This window comes from Eurypyga helias, unplaced genomic scaffold, assembly GCF_000690775.1.
Source record: "Eurypyga helias isolate BGI_N326 unplaced genomic scaffold, ASM69077v1 scaffold18638, whole genome shotgun sequence".
Taxonomy (NCBI): Eukaryota; Metazoa; Chordata; class Aves; order Eurypygiformes; family Eurypygidae; genus Eurypyga; species Eurypyga helias.
The window spans coordinates 57988-76627 of record NW_010266484.1 but is presented as its reverse complement, the minus strand read 5'-3'; the positions used below and the strand labels follow the sequence as shown (position 1 = coordinate 76627).

General features: G+C 44.2%; 2 protein-coding genes across 2 annotated transcripts in view; both read right to left on the bottom strand.

The window, feature by feature from the left end:
- Positions 1 to 6770: 6770 nt before the first annotated feature.
- On the bottom strand, positions 6771 to 15212 carry LOC104513674 (cell cycle control protein 50C-like). Its single transcript, XM_010157113.1, has 7 exons — positions 15000 to 15212; positions 14060 to 14170; positions 12701 to 12802; positions 11219 to 11309; positions 9306 to 9443; positions 8108 to 8317; positions 6771 to 7077 (listed from the first exon to the last, which is right to left on the bottom strand). The coding sequence occupies exons 1-7, from the start codon at positions 15210 to 15212 to the stop codon at positions 6890 to 6892; spliced, it is 1053 nt and encodes a 350-aa protein (XP_010155415.1). The 3' UTR covers positions 6771 to 6889.
- A 954-nt stretch (positions 15213 to 16166) lies between these two features.
- The window catches only part of CMSS1 (cms1 ribosomal small subunit homolog (yeast)), a 19167-nt gene continuing 16693 nt past the window's right edge, over positions 16167 to 18640 (bottom strand). Inside the window, exon 9 of the mRNA XM_010157115.1 lies at positions 16167 to 16445. Coding sequence (XP_010155417.1) covers positions 16362 to 16445 — 84 coding nt within the window. The 3' untranslated portion in view covers positions 16167 to 16361. The remainder of the gene's footprint in view (positions 16446 to 18640) is intronic.

Here is an 18640-nt window from a genome sequence, read left to right as displayed (position 1 = left end):
GCCCCTCACCTCGGGAAGGCGGCACCCCCCGGACACCCCGATCCCTGCTCGCCCTCAGCCGCGTGCCGACAGCTCCTGAAGCGCCCGAGTTTCAGCAGCAGCACTTACCTTGCCGGGAAGGGCGAAGAAGATCCCGGTGTCTTCCTCACCGTTACACCCGCCCCACTAAGAAGTCCTGGACGAGGCCAGCATCCACCTTTTCCCACGCGAGAGCTGGGGTCCGCACTCGGCACAGCGACGGCTAACGGACACGCACACGAAAGACTCCGCGAGCAACGTCTTGCCTTTTCCACCAGTCGCCAAGTAAATCCTGCTCTGCCGGCCTGTATCCCCGCTCCCTCTGCCTGAGGAAAACCCACCAACCGGTGCATGGTGTTACAGGTGCTGGGGCTTCATGACCTCCGAAGGGGCAGGGAGAGGGCAGACGACGCTACGCGGCTCAGGGTACCTCTGTGTAAGGCTCCTTGCTTACGCGCTACTCGTCCCCCTGTCACAGAAGTGAAGCCCAGCATCCACAACGGAGACAACTCGATTAACTTAGTTTCGGAAACTTTAAAATTATACCCACCCTGTAGGAAGGGAAGATTTTTTTTACACCTCAGAACTCAGCATTATTGAAGTCATTATGGGAAATAACCTTTCAACAGCTGAGGCCACTTAAAATTACACCTGACACCCATACTTCATTTCTTTCTATGACATGATCACCATCACCTGTTTAGCAGATAACCAGAATTCCTGAGAAGACAGGGAAGTTTCAGGGCAAATCCCAAATTAAAAAATTTAGCCTATTATGCTGTGTGAGACATTCCATTTCAATCAAACCCCCGAAAAAGCCAAACATGAAAATGCCCAACAGGCTCGTGCTCTGTCTTCTAATTTTCTCACCTCCCTTTGAAAAGCAACTCCTGACCTTTTCTGTTAAGACTTGGCTTTCCCCTGGCTGCCTGAGGTGAAGTTATGAACTCAGAAGCCTGAATGATAAACTCTTCAAGCCACAGCCTAAACCCCATTGGCACTATTACAGTTCATACATGTTAAGCAGTTCTCGTATTTAATTCATTTTATCAGTAACAAAAATATGCAGAGATAAAATCTGATCCACAGCTTTACTTCTTAGCTTATGACTTTGATGCCTTTTTTATGATTAACTGCAAAGCCAGGAATGACAGTGCCTGAAGAAAGCTTGTCCAAAGACCTTCTGTGATGGCTGCTGGATCTCGCACAACACCCAGCAACAGCAAGCTTAAAACATGGAAATTTGACAATAAGCACTGGGTTTTTTTCTTTACCGAACTCAGCAAATCCAAACCCGTGCTCTGTTTGGCTCAGTGAAAGCAGGAGTGGCCGACACCACACTCACACGTCCTTGGTGCCCGGCGCTGAACCACGGCTTCTGCCCAGCACTGGGGGGACATGGCCCCCGTGTCCTCTGCCACCGTGACACCCACTGAGGGGAGGGGCGTTATGAACTGCAGATGTTGTTACTGCCCTCAGCTGTTGTGAAGCCGCTCTCTGGAGGGTCAAACAACCGCCACATTCCACCTCAGAGGCAGTGAGAGCAGCTCAGGACACGTCCCCAAATGTTAACTCCTTAGGACAACTGGGGCTATGGGCAGATGCTACCTCCTTTTTCCTTTTAACCGTTCAGGGGTTTTTTTGGACACATTTCTTTTTCCAGTGTTTTCAGGTTCATTGCCACTAATAATAGAATCCATAGAAACCCCAGGGATTCACATAAGCTATTTGAGAAACCCCAAGAACTTTTAACCTCATCTTAAACCCTGAATCCCCCAGTATTATAACGGAGTTAACAGAACTATTACTGCAACAGCGTCTCCTTACACACAGCCATCGTCATGGGGAAAAGGCAAGTAACTCTGAGTAGCTGGGTCTGACACAGCAGAAACCCAGTGTTTTTTAATTGTTTCAGTTCAAAGGGGATCATTTTAGGTGCTTTAACGCAAAGAGACAATGGCTACAATAGAGTGGGAGTAGGACTAAAGGGCCTTTTTTCATCTTGCTTCATGCTGTATGTTTGTCAACAGAGTACACGGTACTTCCTGATGGGTTCACAGACACGGATTAGAGCTGTTTGAAATACAAGCTTTCCAGGGTATGAGCTATTTTGATTTCTTTACTTTTCTTATGGCAATTACCATTTGAGACCATTTAAATATTGCCTCCACTTGCACCGGACCAGAACCAGCCCTACTGTCCTTTTCCTCTCCTAGTTGGCTACACGTGGAAGGGGAGAAAACCTTTTTCATGCATTCATGAATGTAAGCAAAAACCAAACAAGCCCTGCTCGTCCTCTGCCTGGCCTCCCATAGCCTGAGGAGGAAGCAGGACACAGGGCAAACAAAAACTGTTCAACAATCCCTCTCTTGTGAACAAGAGGCCACCGAAACAAAGGCCCAAGGCACTCCCAGCTCGTAACAAAGTTGTTCTTGGAGTTTCAGCGAATAATGCAATTAGAGAGATCTGAGTCAAAACACCTTAGCTCAAAAACTACGCACCCTGGTTCAGAGAGCGTGTACTTTCCACTTTTTTACTTAACTTGGCCACTCCCCACTTTCCAGATTACATCTCAGGATACACTCTCATCCTAAGCACCTCAGCCAAATGTCTTTGCCTCCGTATCCAAGAGCAGAGAAAGTTCTTGGCCCCTTCCACCATTCTCCCTCCTTGTGTGGTTAGTTTTTTCTCAAATCAGCTGTCACTCACACCATACTGCTCTCAACCGAGGAGGACAGCACCTTCTTACCCTGTGACAAGCAACTGCTTTCTCCTCTTTTAGATCTAAACTTAATTCCAAATTGGCACACAACCTCTCTTTACATCACCAAAACCTTCCCAGCCCACCCTTCCCTTCTGTCTTTGCCTTTACTCTGGTATTACTTTGATTTCTCAGAGGAAGGAGAGAAAGCTTTTACACTGTAATGTGTCACTGAACTACATGGTGCCCCATCCAAACACTGTTATTAATAATCTCCGTGAACACAGCTGTTTATATGAGATGCAGCATGTAACTAGTTTTTCCAGATTCTACAGGCCTGTGATCATGCTGATCTGTTCCACACGAAGGACTCCAAGTTTTATTTTTAGATGAGATGAGTTAAGCAAATGTCTATGTTTAGAACACGGAAAAATCAAGGCAGACAGATACTGGACACATATATATGAAACTGTAAAGCCCAAAAAACACTTGTAAAAATTCTGTAACTGAAGTGCTACTGAAATATCCTGGAACTCCTGCTTCACTTTCATGTCCCTATATATAGCTATAGATATATATCCCACTAATGAAATTCAATCCTAAAGGGAGCTGGCAACCAAAAGCAGTACAACAGTTTCTGACATTAAAATACAGCCCTCTTTTATACCTCTCTGTAGTTTAGAAATGAGACTTAAATTGCACTGAAGTTTTTCATAAAATGGGATCTTTTCACCTCCAGGTATTTTTGCCAGTGTTAAAACTGAACTTCAGAATTCCAGAAGGTAAAAATGCTCCCATGTGTAACTGTCATCTTCAAATTGGAAATTAAAAGATATATGAAAAAAACCCCAAACCCAGAAACTTTCACCCCATGTAGCTCACCTGTTTTCATCCATGTTTACTATCCTAATTTATATTACATGTACTAACAGGAATCCTTTCTCCAGTTTTCCAAATATTTATTAAATATCCACTCCTCAAAAGAAAAACTGTAATAAATAAAGTTCTCTTTTATTTATCTGTTCTAGGAAATTGACAGGGAAAAGAACAGAGAAACCCCCCCACACCTTGTAGTACTTGAGGCATCTCTGGTATCATTAATTTCAGCCCACCAAACCTGAACCCCATTTCTGACACGCATCTTTCTGTCTTCTGCAGTGAAGGGAAGAGGCAAAGTTCTGTCAGCTCACAGGGACTGCATACATGGCAACGATCCAAGATGAGGCTGTAAGCAGCAGCGACACGGGAACCAGCATTTTCCTTTGAACGCAAAAAGCCATTTGGGGTTGGTATCACGCTACTTTTTAAAGTGCTGGCATCTGTAGGAAAGCGATTCGAACAAATGTTACAAATAACGGCTGTAAATCTTTTGTGGCGCAGCCATGTAGCACTCACAGTGGTGTTGCTGACTTACACTGTCCAGGTACAGCCCTGACCCTCACCCAGCAACCTTAAACCCAGACACCTGTGCTCCAAGCTGACAAGCCTACGCGCGTTAACCTCTCCTAGAAAAAGGCCCACTTCCTACTGGTGGAAGTATGCTTGATATGGTAAGCGAATTAAAATTCCACTTTGGAAAGTTTTACCAAGGCTGCTTCTTTTTTCCTGAAGACACATAATCTTAATTCACAGAATGGAACGTGCAAGGCCAAAGCAGCACTGTGCCAAAGACTCCAGATATTCTAAAAGCAACTGGGCCTCAGTAAACCTGCAACATCTCTGGTTCCTTTATACCTCTGCTCTCCAAATACAAGTATGCTTTCCCTGATCAATGTGTCTTAACGATCTCCTAATAGCCAGAATAAATTAAACCAAAATCACACTGGATTTTTGTCTGGAATCAGGCTTCCTGCTGGTATCGGCAGCTGATGACAGAAGGGGACAATCCCCCGCGAGGAGCAGTTAATGATGGCTTTTACTATCTTTGCTATGTTAGGCCAGTCCTTCAGCCAGGGCTCTCACTTCTGTTTCAGCCCTTGCACAGGAGGGAATAAGGCAGCAGCGGCAAACAATTCCAACAGACATTTCATACAGGTGGAGGAGTGTTCCAAAGGGGGTCACTAGGAACATTTCCTTGAAGAGGCATGTTCATGCAAGCGCTGGCACAAGGGGCAGCCCAGCAGCACGGCTGCAGCACTGGCACAGAAGGCAGTGTAAGGAGGTTGCTAAAACTTATTTCCCACCCTTTTGAGCAAGGCAGATTCCATCTGCTGGGAATAATTCGTTGGAACTGCCATTGCCTTTGGTCAGGGCAGCACAATCCCGAAGGCAAGACAGATGCTGCAGAGCTGCTCGGAGTTGACAACAGCAACCGCTGGAGCTCAAGGAGCAGCTTCCAAGGACACTGTTCTGGGAGGGCAAGAACGATGCAAAATGTGTTTAAAGCTGTGGTTAAGATGACAAAGAGGTTTTGGGTTATAAAAAAAGACTTAGACAACTTCTGGAGTAACAGAAAGGAAGATCTGTTTGAAGACAGGTTTTCCCTGTGGAGGGGGTTGAAGACAATGTACGTTTCAAGAGAAGAGGCCCTTGCACAAACCCCTGGGAGCTAAGGGGCAAACTGTAAGCACGGCTTGCCAGACTGTTTTCTAAATTATTTATTTTTTCCTGGTAGTCACTGAATCCCCGAAATCCATTCCTCACTATTCAGTCGCCTTCACTAACATTTTTACCAGCTACTTCCTGAAGAAATAAAATCGATGACAGCTGCACTGTGACTCAACCACCCAGATGGCATATCATTTCCTGAGAGTCACTTTCTGGGAGGATTTTAAAAGTAAAAGGGAAAAAAAGAAAGAGAAAGAGGCTCCTTTGGTTTGTTTGGAGCCAGAAATCCTGAGTTCAGCCTTGGCAACAACTCCCATCAGGGCTTTCAGGAGGGCTGCATGGGATTACATTTTCAAAAGGACTTGAAAGGTTTAGGAGTACACCTCATTGTTAAAAGTAATTTAGAATAATGAGCTTAAGCATTGCTAAATGTACTCCTTCATGCCCTGGCTTGTCCAGTCCAGTGAGCCATAGGGTTCTCCCACAGCTCCTGACAGATTTAGACACAGGGGTTTGAAATCCCAGAACCCCTTTTCTAGAGCTTTCTGATGGAGCTGACTAGTCCCAACCAGGAAAAGCAGACAGGGACGTGCACCTTAGCCCATCAGGTCAGCACAAACCATCAATGGAGCCAGACTGGGAACACGAGCAGCAGCCCTTCTGCTGCTCTGGCAAAATTATGAAGCAGAGAGGAAAGGAAGCGGTACGTCCTGTGGCTGCAGTCAGATTCCTACAGGGAAGCTGGGGGGGACTTTTTACAAGAGCCTGTAGTGACAGGACAAAGGGTAATGGGTTTAAATTTAAAGCGGGGAGGTTTAGATTGGATATCAGGAAGAAGTGCTTCACAGAGAGGGTGGTGAGGCACTGGCACAGGTTGCCCAGAGAAGCTGTGGATGCCCCATCCCTGGAAGTGTTCAAGGCCAGGCTGGATGAGGCTTTGAGCAACCTGGTCTAGTGGAAGGTGTCCCTGCCCATGGCAGGGAGGTTGGAACTAGATGGTCTTTAAGGTCCCTTCCAACCCAAACCGTTCTATGGTTCTAGGAATATGCTGCGCTACACTGGTTGCCTTTTCACAATAACTGAAAAAGCTATATAAGACCTCCCCCAAGCCACTCAGCCCATGCATATGGCCCACAAATAGACTTTAGCACCAAGTTCTACCTGCTCAAGCCATTTGTTGGATCAAGACCTCACTTTTTAGCCATCCAAAGCTCCATTTAAGAGAAATTAAGGGCTGAGTAAGAAGTGAATATGGACCCTTACTTCTAGCCAGACACTAGTAATCTATAATTCCTTTGCCATTGCAATCCCAACCCACTACGCTACCTGTTGTTTGAATTTCATCTCACTACAAGTTTCCTAGGAAACATGTTTAGGATCATACATACATGAGTAAGAATGCAGCAGAAACATGTTTAGAAGCATACATACATGAGTAAGAATGCAGCCTCAGGTAAGTTTGGTTTTGGATGCTGGAATAGCACCACCCCTCAATTTGCTTAGTTTCACCAAACCTGTTACTGAAACAGATCCAGGGCTCAGGGGAAGGAACAAAACGTCTGTGCTGCAGGTTCTTCGTTCACAAGACACCTCTGTCTTTGTTCAGAAAGCCAGGGAACCTTATTACTTCTGAAAATATGTTTTCTTTTTTCTGAGCTTTAAGTGGATGGCAGTTATGACAAAACCTGTCAGGGTTGCTGCCGTGCCACAAACCAGGTAGGCAATTCCCAGGAATGGGTTACTTCCGCCGCTCCATACCACGGTTGAAAGAATCACATGTTTTCTCCCCTTGAATTTGCTAACAGGGAAATCTGATAGAAGGATGTTAAGGTTTCTCTGTTTCCAGGAGGAGAAAAAGTAGTGGCAAATGCTCAAAATCCTTTCCAAGGCATAAAGGGTTTGGATCTGTTCTGGGTCTATAAACCCAGTAGCAGCTGGTGGTAAGAAATGCAGTTACTCTAGATACAGTTTCTGTGTGAACATGAAACTAATTGTTTTTTTAATTACAAATTTCAGATTCATAATTTATGTAACTGCATTAATTTGCAATGAAAACTTGGTTGAAAATCAGCCTCTGGGGAGGCTTATCATGATGATACTCCACGCAGTTTCATTGAGGGGAAGTGCTCGCCTCTACCTAATACGCTGTCTGCCCAGAAAGTTAAATGACTTTACCTTTCACCTCTCCACATGGAAGCTTTCAGAACAGAACTGTGCTACAACATTTAAAATCATAGCTCTGTCGGCTTAGAGGGAAATTTAGTGTCATCTTGACATAACTCCTCCTGACAAAACAGCTCCTTTAGTCAGCAAAGTTCATGCTGTTCAGCATGAGGGTGCATTTTCACCAGCACAAAAGCTCCTGTCAGCACATGGCCCAAATCCGCCAGTGCTCTGCTGCCACAGGCATCCCGCACGGCTCTCAGCGGCAGGGATAGCTCTGGCGCTTCCTGCACCCCAGTGTGGGTGTCCACACACCCATGTAGGCCACTGCTAAATATTTCAGCTAAACCAACATCTTCATCTCTTCAGGTTTCCATTCTTCAGTTTTACCCTTTGTGTAAAGCTCCCGTGTGCTGTCTCCAGACAAAAGCATCCCCCTCAAAACTCAAATCCAAAGTCACATGCTGCCATTAGAGCAACATGCCTTAACTCCATCTGCATGGGCTAAAAAAAATCCGCTTGTAGTACCTCATCACCCAAACCGGATCTTTTCATGGTGATTTCCACTGGGGCGTTTTGCTTGGTTTCTTTGCCTTTCACTGTACAAATCCCATAAACTTCCACCTCATTGTAACTATCCAATGGTTAAGAAGGGTCTTAGATAATATGAAAGGATACTATAGGAAATATGAAAAGTGTAGTTTCCTGCTGGGAGACCATCCGCAAACTGCCTTATCCGGCTGACACGACGGTAAAGGTTTCGGAACGTAGCAAAGGCCGACACTCGCATCCAGATAATGAAGTCGTCGTTCACATAACCAGTGTTCCTTTCATCTTCCTCGTCTAACAGATATGCTGGTTTCTGCCAGTAAGGAGGTCTTGCTGTCCCTGGTGACAGAGAAAGAAACCAGGAAAGACGTACTGTCAGTAAAAACGGGGGTTGGTTACTAACTTCTGGGCCTACTCACAACCAACGCAGAACACAAGGCATGAAGGAGACACAAAACTCTCTCCAGTATTAAAATACTGCATACGGTAGATAACACTTTTTACCCAAGCATCTCCACCCACCTCAAAAATGACTGAACAGAGTTTAACAGTACCCAGCGGTTGCTGCACGTGAGAAACGTCAAGCACAGGAAAAACAAAGTGACTTGCACAAATGAAAATAACCGTTTATTCTGGATTCCTGCCTCATCAGCAAGCAACAGACTCTCTATAATGAGGAGCTAGCCTTCATTTTTAGACATGAATTTATTCCTGTAGGCACCTCTTCGCAGTCTAATGGCACAGCCTATGATATTTAGAGTCTGCCACACAAAAACTACTTAGGTAATTAACTCTTGCATATTGCATCCAGCACAGCAAGTTGCCTTGATCCAGAATAGGGAACCTTTAGTCCCACGTCAGTTCAGATTAACCATAACATAGGAACAGTCCTAGCAAACAGCCGCTGAAAGAACTAGTGAAGATGGCAGTTTCACTTGGCTCACAACTGCCTAAGAGGCACGAAGAAGGAAAGATGTGACAATGCAACTGCCCTTCACAGGTGCTCTCAGTAGGAAACAACGACTGTATCCTTGCTTTCTCGGTAGAGATGAAGCATTCCAATAAAGTGTATGAATGGTGTGGATGATGGCTAGTGTCAGTCTTCCAAAACAACTTTCTCCCGATTTCTATGCGTATTGGAAAAAAGAAAGTGATATTTTGGCTACATCTGGCCTCTGTTCTCAGTCACCCTCTACAGCTGCTTCTCCTGCCTCCTCTGGAAGGTGCATCTCCCAAAGGCAATTCCCGTCTCAGAATGGGAGACTCACACACACGAGGAAGGAGGGAAGCCATTAAAAATAAGGGATGCCAGTGGAACCATTCTTACCTGCAAATGCAGAGGAGAGATTGTAGGATTTTGGATTGCGAAATTTCACATTTTTATCTGTCCACCAACTGTTCCCAGTCTTCAGCAGTGGTACTTGAATAACAGATGAGTTAAGATTGTAAAAAAGATCAATAGTATCTGCAGGGAATACAAGAAGCAATATGCATGAGTGAAAGACAGTCATTCCAGTGGCCACCACGACTAACAAAAACTGACAAGTGAACGGCAACTTGTTCACTTGAACAAGTTGGGGATTGGAACTAGATGATCTTTAAGGTCCCTTCCAACCCAAACCATTCTGTGATTCTATGAAACAAAAAAAAACACGTGGGAAAAGTTTCATCATGACTGCGTACAGAGCATCGTATATTCCACAAGAATAATTAAGCTTCCAGAGCCTTAGAACTTCTGAAGTTTTAAGGAACTTCTCTGCAAGTCACTTTTGGAGCTCTCTAGCTCATTATAGAAGTTACTCTCCTAGTTAGCTTTCCTTAGAATTTCTTTGACAGCTACTCTGAACATGTTTTCAGGGACCGGGAAGAGGCGAAAGCACCATCAAGGGAATCCATGACTCTTCGGAGAAGATTTTGCTTTGGTTTTACGCTACTTAGGCCTTGTCTGCCAACTTGGACACAAATACCTCCTGAAATCCAAAAACATTTCAGTAAACATTTCAGTTAGATGATATATATGGGGAGGGGCTGCTTTTTAGCAAAGAAGCAGTACACAACTCAGCTGCATAAGTGTCAATGAAAACATACTTTCTTTTATCCTGCTACAAACCCACCGTTCATGCAGCTCTTAAAGGCTGAGACACACTTGTCTGAGCAAGTGATCATTCTGTGCCCCACCGCCTCCCCAGCTGTTTGTCACGAGTTTATTGAGCAGGAAAGGCAATCCTCTGAGCGCTGCCTGCGTAACTGCTTGTCTGACTGCCCCCTTACCGGCTAGCTTGGGATAAAAACCTTTCCCATGGCTGGAGCAGGCACCAGGAGGTTTACCCTCGGCATTTTAAAATCTCACTATCCCTAGTTCTCTGCAGAAACGTTCTGTCCTGCACCCAGGGCTCCAGAACAGCGTGGGCTGCACACAGGTATCTCTGCTGACCTATGTCTGGGCCCAGTCCAGTAAACTAGGCTTCCAGGGGAGCAGGGGGGTGCACAGGCAGATGGAAATCAAATGGATCTGCAAGTTACTGAATGGAGCTGCCCTTTACAAGGCCTTTGGTGTGGGTGGCTGAGCTGCTTAAAACCACCTGCTGCACTGCCAAAAGCTGCTGCTGGAACAGGTTACAGAAAAGGGCAGGGCAGACAAAAAGGAAGTTTTTGTCTCCTCCCAAAGAAATGCATTTGGAAATCTCCCAGTGTTTATGGCTAGGAGCCCTTAGATTTCAGCCTAAATGTGCTCGCAGACAGACCATATGCCCACTAGGTTACTACAAACAAGACCAAAGGTGGGATCAAAGTGAGTAAGACTGCTCCAGCATCCACAGAACAAAATGCCACCACACAGATCCAAAGGTCCAAACCAATGTGAAGAACGTCACCTGCTGAGCACACGTCTGTGCGAAGGCAGCATCTGGGCTCTCCCATCACTGTACAAGAACCTGGTTTTTAGCAAGGAAGTACACTACATCTGTTGCATCACTGTTCCTTATTTCACCAGGGACTCAATTCCTCAGCCCTACGGCATATTCACACCGAAGAGGGCCTTGCAAAATCTTCCTCAGTTTCAGAATGAGTGGAAAGTTACTGAACAGTAGGAAGCAGAGTGCTGTGTTCCCCACAGCAGCACCGCCAAACAAAACCTTTCGTGGCAGAAAGCTGTCATGGTATCAGGACTGTGCTGGACTGGGGTAATGGAATAGTTTCAAGTGGAAACTAGTACGGCAGATGTGGCAGGTGCCTGCTTACCATTGAACATGCTGTTGGCAATAGCACCGCAGGGAGCCATGGGAGTCCCGTTTCGGTAGGTGGTAAAGGGCGCACAGTAGCTCTTCTGAATCTGCATTCAAGGTCACAGAACAATCAGGCACGGAACCTGGGGGTTTTGGTTTGGTTTGCTAGTGATAATGTTCTCCCGTTCCTTCTTCTGAAAAGCCACCGGGTAATTAAGTCTCCAGCACCTTTTGGTCACATTAGTGGCAGATCCAAACGGACGGGTCTGTAGCTGAGGAACACCTTCCATATCGCAGGAAGTAGACCTTCACCAAATTCTGCTGCAGACTCGCAAACGTCAGACTACAAAAACTCATGTGGGGATCTGCTACTGCAACACAGCTGCAGTTTAAAATGTGCCAGCGGAGCCTCAGCTTACCCTAGAACACCTTATTTTTCCTTCTTTTTAATGCTGACCTTGACTGCGTCAGTGGTGGAGAGCAGCAGGTGCAGTTGGCCAAATTACTGCAGTTCTGCGTGGGGAAATCCTGACGTACGAAGACGCAGCATGAGAAATAAAACCCCATCTCAAATGTATCACATCTCTCCTACCCCAGTTCATGAGAAACTAGAAACCTTCAGGTTTAAACACAGAAGCATTTTCAAACAGCTCTAGTCAGATGTGTCTCCGCTTGGCACAGAAGCGATTGCACCTGGATGCAAACAAACAAGGTGACTGGGCACCTGGAGAAGCAGGTGTATGGGGAAGAGGTCTTGAGAGTTACAAGATGCATTCTGTAGAAACAACTGTAACAAGATTACTGCTGTTACAATAACCTGTAATATGATGCACAATCATATGGACTGAGAGGACAGAGTGTATGTTAAGAAATGCTACTCTTAAGCCAAAGAAAACTTAGATCTGTGAGCAAAAAAACCTGAATGCAACGATGACATTCTCCAATTTCCTTATGCAGGCTTTGCTGCAGGTGATGCTGTCTAGCCTCCTCTTCAGACCTCTAAGTTGCATACTTAGAATGCTACATGATCACTTATTTCACCATAAACCTTTTCCTGCTCCTTCTCACTTCCAAAGCCAGATGGCAAAATGGAAGACTTGGAATAACCTAATTCCCTAACCCTATAATAAAAGCACAGCTTAAAAGATTTCTGGCTGAGACAACTGCAAACACCAGAAGGAAAAGCTCTCTGTGAATTCCTTTGCAAAAGACAATGTATTTTTAATCATCATCCCTGCAAGGTGCAGGTTTGAGAGCTGCCACACTGGACTGACATCTGTTATTTATCCCCTCAATCTTTCTCTCTTATTCACTTACTAGACATAATGGCCCCAACAATCATAAAAGCAGAGACCAAACACTGAAAAACTGTACTTTCTCATTATCCCCTAGAGCCATCTTAGCACACTTACAGTTACGCCTAGTTAGCTCTCCAAATGGCCAAAGAGGCACCTGATGGAAATACACAGAATCTCAGAATATAAAGACGAAAACTTACATTTACATTTCGACCCAACAACTGCGCGTCACTTCTTGATATCACGTATCGACGGTGGTTTTGGAAGAAGTTTTGCAGGCCATAGTACATGAAAACATCACCCTAGAATTCAAGGATAAATTCCTTCAATGAGGGGAGTTCATGTAGGCAAAGAGAAATCATATTACTTGCTAGAGAAGAGCAGAGAAGAGAGTACTCAATTCATATTTAAGAGTTGGTGACGACACTCTAAGCAATTCCTTCAGCAGACACTGGCTACAATCTAGTCTTCACCCCAGCTGAAAGTTTTAGTATTTTGGCACAAAATTAAACATACTTTAAATTACCAAATGAAGCCTAAAATAAACATGCCTGGTTATTATTTTACTCAAGATGGCACAGCTGGCCATGAACCTGCAATGACTATGAATAGTTTTATGGAGACAGACATTCATTGTCCATAAAAGATGGTGCACAAAAACTTAAAAGCAGTGCCCATTAGCTCTTAATTCCTTCAGATTTTTTTGAAAAACAAGGCTGCCTCTCATCAATTATTTGAATCCTTTGGAAAGTTTGGTCCTGTAATTAAAAGGAGAACGCTAGGCAGGCAAATACAGGCAAGAAGGGGGATTATTAAACTGTAACAACCCATTATTCAGTTAAATAAACTTCTCATCTCAAATATTACTGTAATCTGAAGAAATACAGGGTAAACTAACAGCCTCTTCAATACTGAAGAACCCTGAAGTGACTTTATGATTTAAATTGCACTGGGATTTTAAGGGATCATTTACACAGCACTAAGTATTGACCTCTTTGTCGGAACACGAAGTATTTTAACAGTCTTGGCAACATGACCCAGTAGTTTAGGACAGGAAATGAAGGATACTTTTTCCCCAAATGAAACTGCAGAATGACACTGCTACACTTGAATTATTTCAAGGACCTTGGGGATTAGCAGCATAACCCTCATAAAAAAGGACTACGGGGGTTTACTTATGACAAGTGGTCAGAGCTTCGGATTTCCTTCTCATTTGAGAGCTTAGCAGTGCCGTAACAACTAACCCCAGAGCAAGGGTTTGCTACTGACTCAGAGAGAGAGAGGTCACCTCCACAATCGAACACCATTTCCTCCATCCCCCTCTTCTCCTTGGACATCTCCCAACCAAGGACAGAGGTAGCCCGATCTTGATTATTTTAACACGTACCAAAATGAATAACAAAGGCAAAAGTGTAAAATATGGGGTATTTCATGTTTTTAAAAAGCACAAAGACAATTTAGTCAGGAGCTCTACAGAGCAGAACTAGTGTATTTTATCATCCAGGGATACACCTAACAGGGTACTAAGCAACTTGAGTGGGTTTCTCACATCCACTTACCAATATATCTTCCTTTAGTGTGAAATCCACGGAACAGTGGCATTCTTTATTCCAATTAGAGGAATTCTCACGGAGTTTTGAACAATCTGAGCATCTATCTGAATAATCAATCTGTCAGAGAAGTGACCAAGCAGAGATCTTGTAATAAAGGACATGCACATAGGAAAGAAACATTTAAGTGTTTCAGCTCCCAGACTTCTCAGGGAGCTCTCTTCTGAGTGGCTCTGGCCTGCCAAAAACACTGTAAAAAATCAACAGAGGCAGAGAATCGGGACTTGGCCCCAGTGAACATTCAGGAATTTTATCCCTAGTTTAAAGCTGTTTCAGAGCCTTTTGATGACTGTTGCAGAACCTCCACATCTGCTCCTCGGCAAAGGAGTGCTGAGTGAAGAACACTTCTGCAGCTCAGCCTGGCTGACCAAGTATTGCTTGACAAATCCCCACATCACAGGCATTACGGCCCAGCCCTCCCGGACAGCCTGGAGGTAGTGCTGAGCGTTGGCTCCAACAGGGAGCCTGTGAACACCACCACAGGGCTAACCAACCTTGCCTCCAGGAGCCAGTCAAACATCACGGCTCCCTGTATTCCAGGATTCTGCCCCAGCAAACGTGCGTGTTCTAGAACCAAACACTGTCAAAAGGATGTTTATTTCCCTTCAAAACCCCAGGAAATGACGGCAACATCTCAGATGTTACTGGCCTGTGGCCGTAATTACCACACGTGTCAGACACTGCCACCCAGTTAACCACCCAGTGCTCGGATTGTATCGGTGACCAGCTATCCCTGAGGGTTTTCACAGGAATACAGTGGCTGTATGCACAAGGCATGAAGCCATTGCTATCATCTTTATCCAGAAGCAAAAATTCCAAGCGTTTGCCCTCCCAACGTAGCCCTGTTTCTTCTATACAGAATATCTAGGAACGCCAGCCCCAGACCCACCTGGATTTCTCTGACGCTGTTTGCAGACAGTATGAGGCAGACTCCCACCAAGAGGCAGAACATGCCGGTGAGGAAGAAGCTGGAGAGCACCGTCGCAATGGTGAGCTGGGGCTTCCAAGCGGGTAGCTTCTGTTGTTTGAATGCGCTGTTATCCGGACACCTGGAAGGACGCGCCTCTCCTCCTTGTGGAGGAGAACTTGCCTTGTTTTTCATTTTCTTCTCAGTGTGAGCAAGGAAAAATATACTTGTGCTGGAGAGAGTTTAGGCTGAGATACTGTTGGGAGACTGTATTGTTTGTTCAAACCTGCATTATGGCCCAGAATTACTTATTAACTAGAGCGCTCTCTTCCTCATTTCCTACGTTTGTACCTGGATCCCCACGATCAGCTTGTACCAATTAAACGTTTGTGTACTTTGGTCAGGATGTCTAGCTCACGCCCCCAGGAAAAGCTTAAATATATGCTTCCCGCTGCCCCACAATTCAGTAGGATTTGTTATGTCTTACTCATGTGCAGGGATACTGCCAGCAATAGCGAAATTGTAAAAAGGTTCCATGTTCTTTACCACAAAAGGGCAAGTCATTCTCCAAATATCTGATTTGGATCAATGGCTTTCCAAGATGCTGATCATTTGCTCACCTCTGTTCATCTCGTCCTTTGAAAACAAGCCACCCATTCCCTACTATCCACAATGACAAAAGAATCACGTAGACATCATCTCCTTTTAATTTAAATGGACAAACAAAAGAATATGTTTTGCACACTTTAACAGTTTAACCAAAATAAAGTCTCAATATAATAAACAGGTAATGTATCATGTAATAGCAAAAAATAGCATTTGGCCAGCTCTAGAAGAGCTGGGTAAAAAATACCTTTTTGACAAATTACTGAAATTCATACAACTTTTGCAAAGATCTTCCAGGGCAAGAACCAGAGTACCATCCTCATGGGAGAAGCAAACGTCTCCTTTGGGACAGCAGAGGGAGATAAGAGAGAACTAAGTTGTACTAAGACTTTCAAACCCGAGCTGTATAAAAACTTTCACACCCAAGTTTTCTCATCTTCAAGTCTTAAAAATGACATACAGTAGTAAATCAAGCAGGTGAATGCAATGTAATTCTAATGTCAGTGCCACATTATTCCTGCAATAAAAGTAATACTAAAACTACAAACAAAACTTCTGTTTTATTATTAAAAGAAAAGGAAACTCAGGAAAAAAAAAGTTGCAGTGTGCATTCTTTCTGTACTGACAGACCTGTGAGAAGTCAAAATTCTCCATTCCATCGCCTGTTAAGCACTTGCCGATTACAGACAGGATAATAGCAAAATGCAGCTGCTAATTAGTTCCTTGGTGGTAAAAACATTAAAAGAGTCCCAGCTTCACAGATCCCTCTCTGCACAGCTTTATAACACTCATCTCTAGTAGGTCAATTGTTTCTTTCTTTATCTGAAGAAAACAAAAATCACAGAAAGCATCAAAAGTTACTGATAACGCTTTGGGTAAATAGCATTATTTATTTAGTCAGCCACCTTACAACAGGACCAAGAAATTAAAGAAGAGGTTCTCATACAAGGTCCTGAGCCCTAGAATGTTTCCATTTTGTAAAATATCTAGCATTTGCTCTGCAATCCTAAAGGACAACTACGGCTTGTGAAACCCCATCTACCATGGCTACAGAAAAGCTGCTGTTGGTAGGGAGTTGATAAAGGATGCCACAGCAAGAGGTCTGTCCTGGGCTGCAAAATCCCTACGGGGCGTTCCAGAGTATCAACTGGCATCCAGCAGTGCAAGGGCAGAACTGCACTGCTGCAGCCGCAACAGTGCGTGTGTCTGAGACCCCGGAACGAAAGTGAACGTGAAGGTCAGGTCTGCACGTGCTGCGTGCAAAGTCCTTTAGTTTACAACAGAGATATGGCTGTAGCTTATTGCTTATCTAAAGATAACAGACAAATGTATATGAGACTAAATACTGACTGAATGCAAGATTCTCTATCATCAGGGTTAGTGCAGAGTCTCCTTACAGCTCCCTCTTCCCACTTAGGAATAACTTATTTGCAAGTTTTCTCTCAAGATTATATCCTCCTGTGCCTCCACTTTGCACAGGAATAAATGATGTGAGAAAGCCTGAGCAACCTTTGTTGCACACTGGATGTGCTACGTGGGGTGAAAACAGTTGTCTTTCTATCACAAGCTCATTTCTCACTTTCGTGAGGCCTGAAACAGCAACTTTCTGTATTTTCAAACTTCCTCAAGGCTTGGTGTCTGTACTGCTTGCAGGTGACAAAGTATTGCTTTTTGCTGAAAAACCTCCATTTGAATCTTACAAACAAGTGATCTGAGGAATTGCGACAGTTCTGCATTGCCATCAACCTCTACACACAAAGCTTTCAAAGCAGGAAGCCTGTCAGAGCAGAAAGTGTACAATCAGTTTTTATTTAAACCTTTATGCTTTAGTGGAACTCCAGTGTGCCAAGCCAGAGTCTGATAAAGTCACTGGTCCCTGGTTTCTTGGTGAGAGACCGAGAAACAAAGGGAAAAAAATCCAACAGCAGTGGAACTCCAGTGTGCCAAGCCAGAGTCTGATAAAGTCACTGGTCCCTGGTTTCTTGGTGAGCTTTCTTTTTATTTCGTTCTCCTCATTGTTTGGGATGAATGAAGCAGGAGACCGAGAAACAAAGGGAAAAAATTCCAACAGCATTAACAGTTGAGTCAACTGTGAGAGCAGTGGATGAGGCCACCATCCATTATGTGGATGCGATGGGATACAGGACTGTCACGGGAGAAGATTCATGTGTTTTTAAGTTCACACATTTACCAGAATATACCATGGTGTACATAATTCTCACCCCAGGCGAGTACAAAACCAGCATGTAGAATAGCCACGTGCTTCCAGCTGCTCCTGCTTTCTAGTGTAATTACAATGAAATTTAGCAATGCAGCCCCTTAAATATGCAAAGAAATTACTGACAATTGAGTTTTGAACTGAGAATAGGTCAGTATGGCATGTTTCTAGTTTTAAGGGTATAATTCTGCCACCACAACTAATACGGGATGAAAGAAATCAGTACATCAAGCTGCCAATTCTCTATTCTTTTGGTACTATAGTTCCTATCTCCTTTGAGAAAACTTACAACTGTTCATCGCATGTATTTGACAATTTTTACACAAGTAGAGGGGTAATACCCTCTGCTTACCAAGACCGTATTCCATATTGCAAGTCTGCAAGTTGCCAAAACATCCCATTGGTTTCTACTGTGCCGAGATGCCTTACCTCCAAAACATTATTTGGGTATCTTTTATTGTGGACATTCTGTATAAATAACTTTCAGGAATCTGTTTGATGCCTGCGGCAGAACAAAGAGCTGCAAGATGCCCCAGTTACATAGTTTAAGATGTCAAAAACCCTTCTGTATGTTGTGTTACCCGAGTCAAGTGCAGGCTTGAAGACTTTTCTGTAATCCCACATCCACCACACATAAGCATCTATTCCTTGTGTTAACACTATATAAGAGGGTGTAACATTCTTTCTTGCTTGGTTTTAGCCTAAATTAAGCCTTAGCATTTTGATAAGACAGCCTTAAGATTTCGCCTTAATAAGGTGCATCTGGACTCACCAGTTTTGGCTTGTATTCCAAGGCAGA

Bases quoted from the DNA above. Each gene is read 5' to 3' on its own strand.
- LOC104513674 (XM_010157113.1), bottom strand. From the start codon at position 15,212: ATGAAAAACAAGGCAAGTTCTCCTCCACAAGGAGGAGAGGCGCGTCCT. The intron at 14,171-14,999 runs GTGGGTCTGGGG...CTTCTCTGACAG, and splicing joins ACAGCGTCAGAGAAATCCAG to ATTGATTATTCAGATAGATG. The intron at 12,803-14,059 runs GTAAGTGGATGT...CTTGAATTCTAG, and splicing joins CACTAAAGGAAGATATATTG to GGTGATGTTTTCATGTACTA.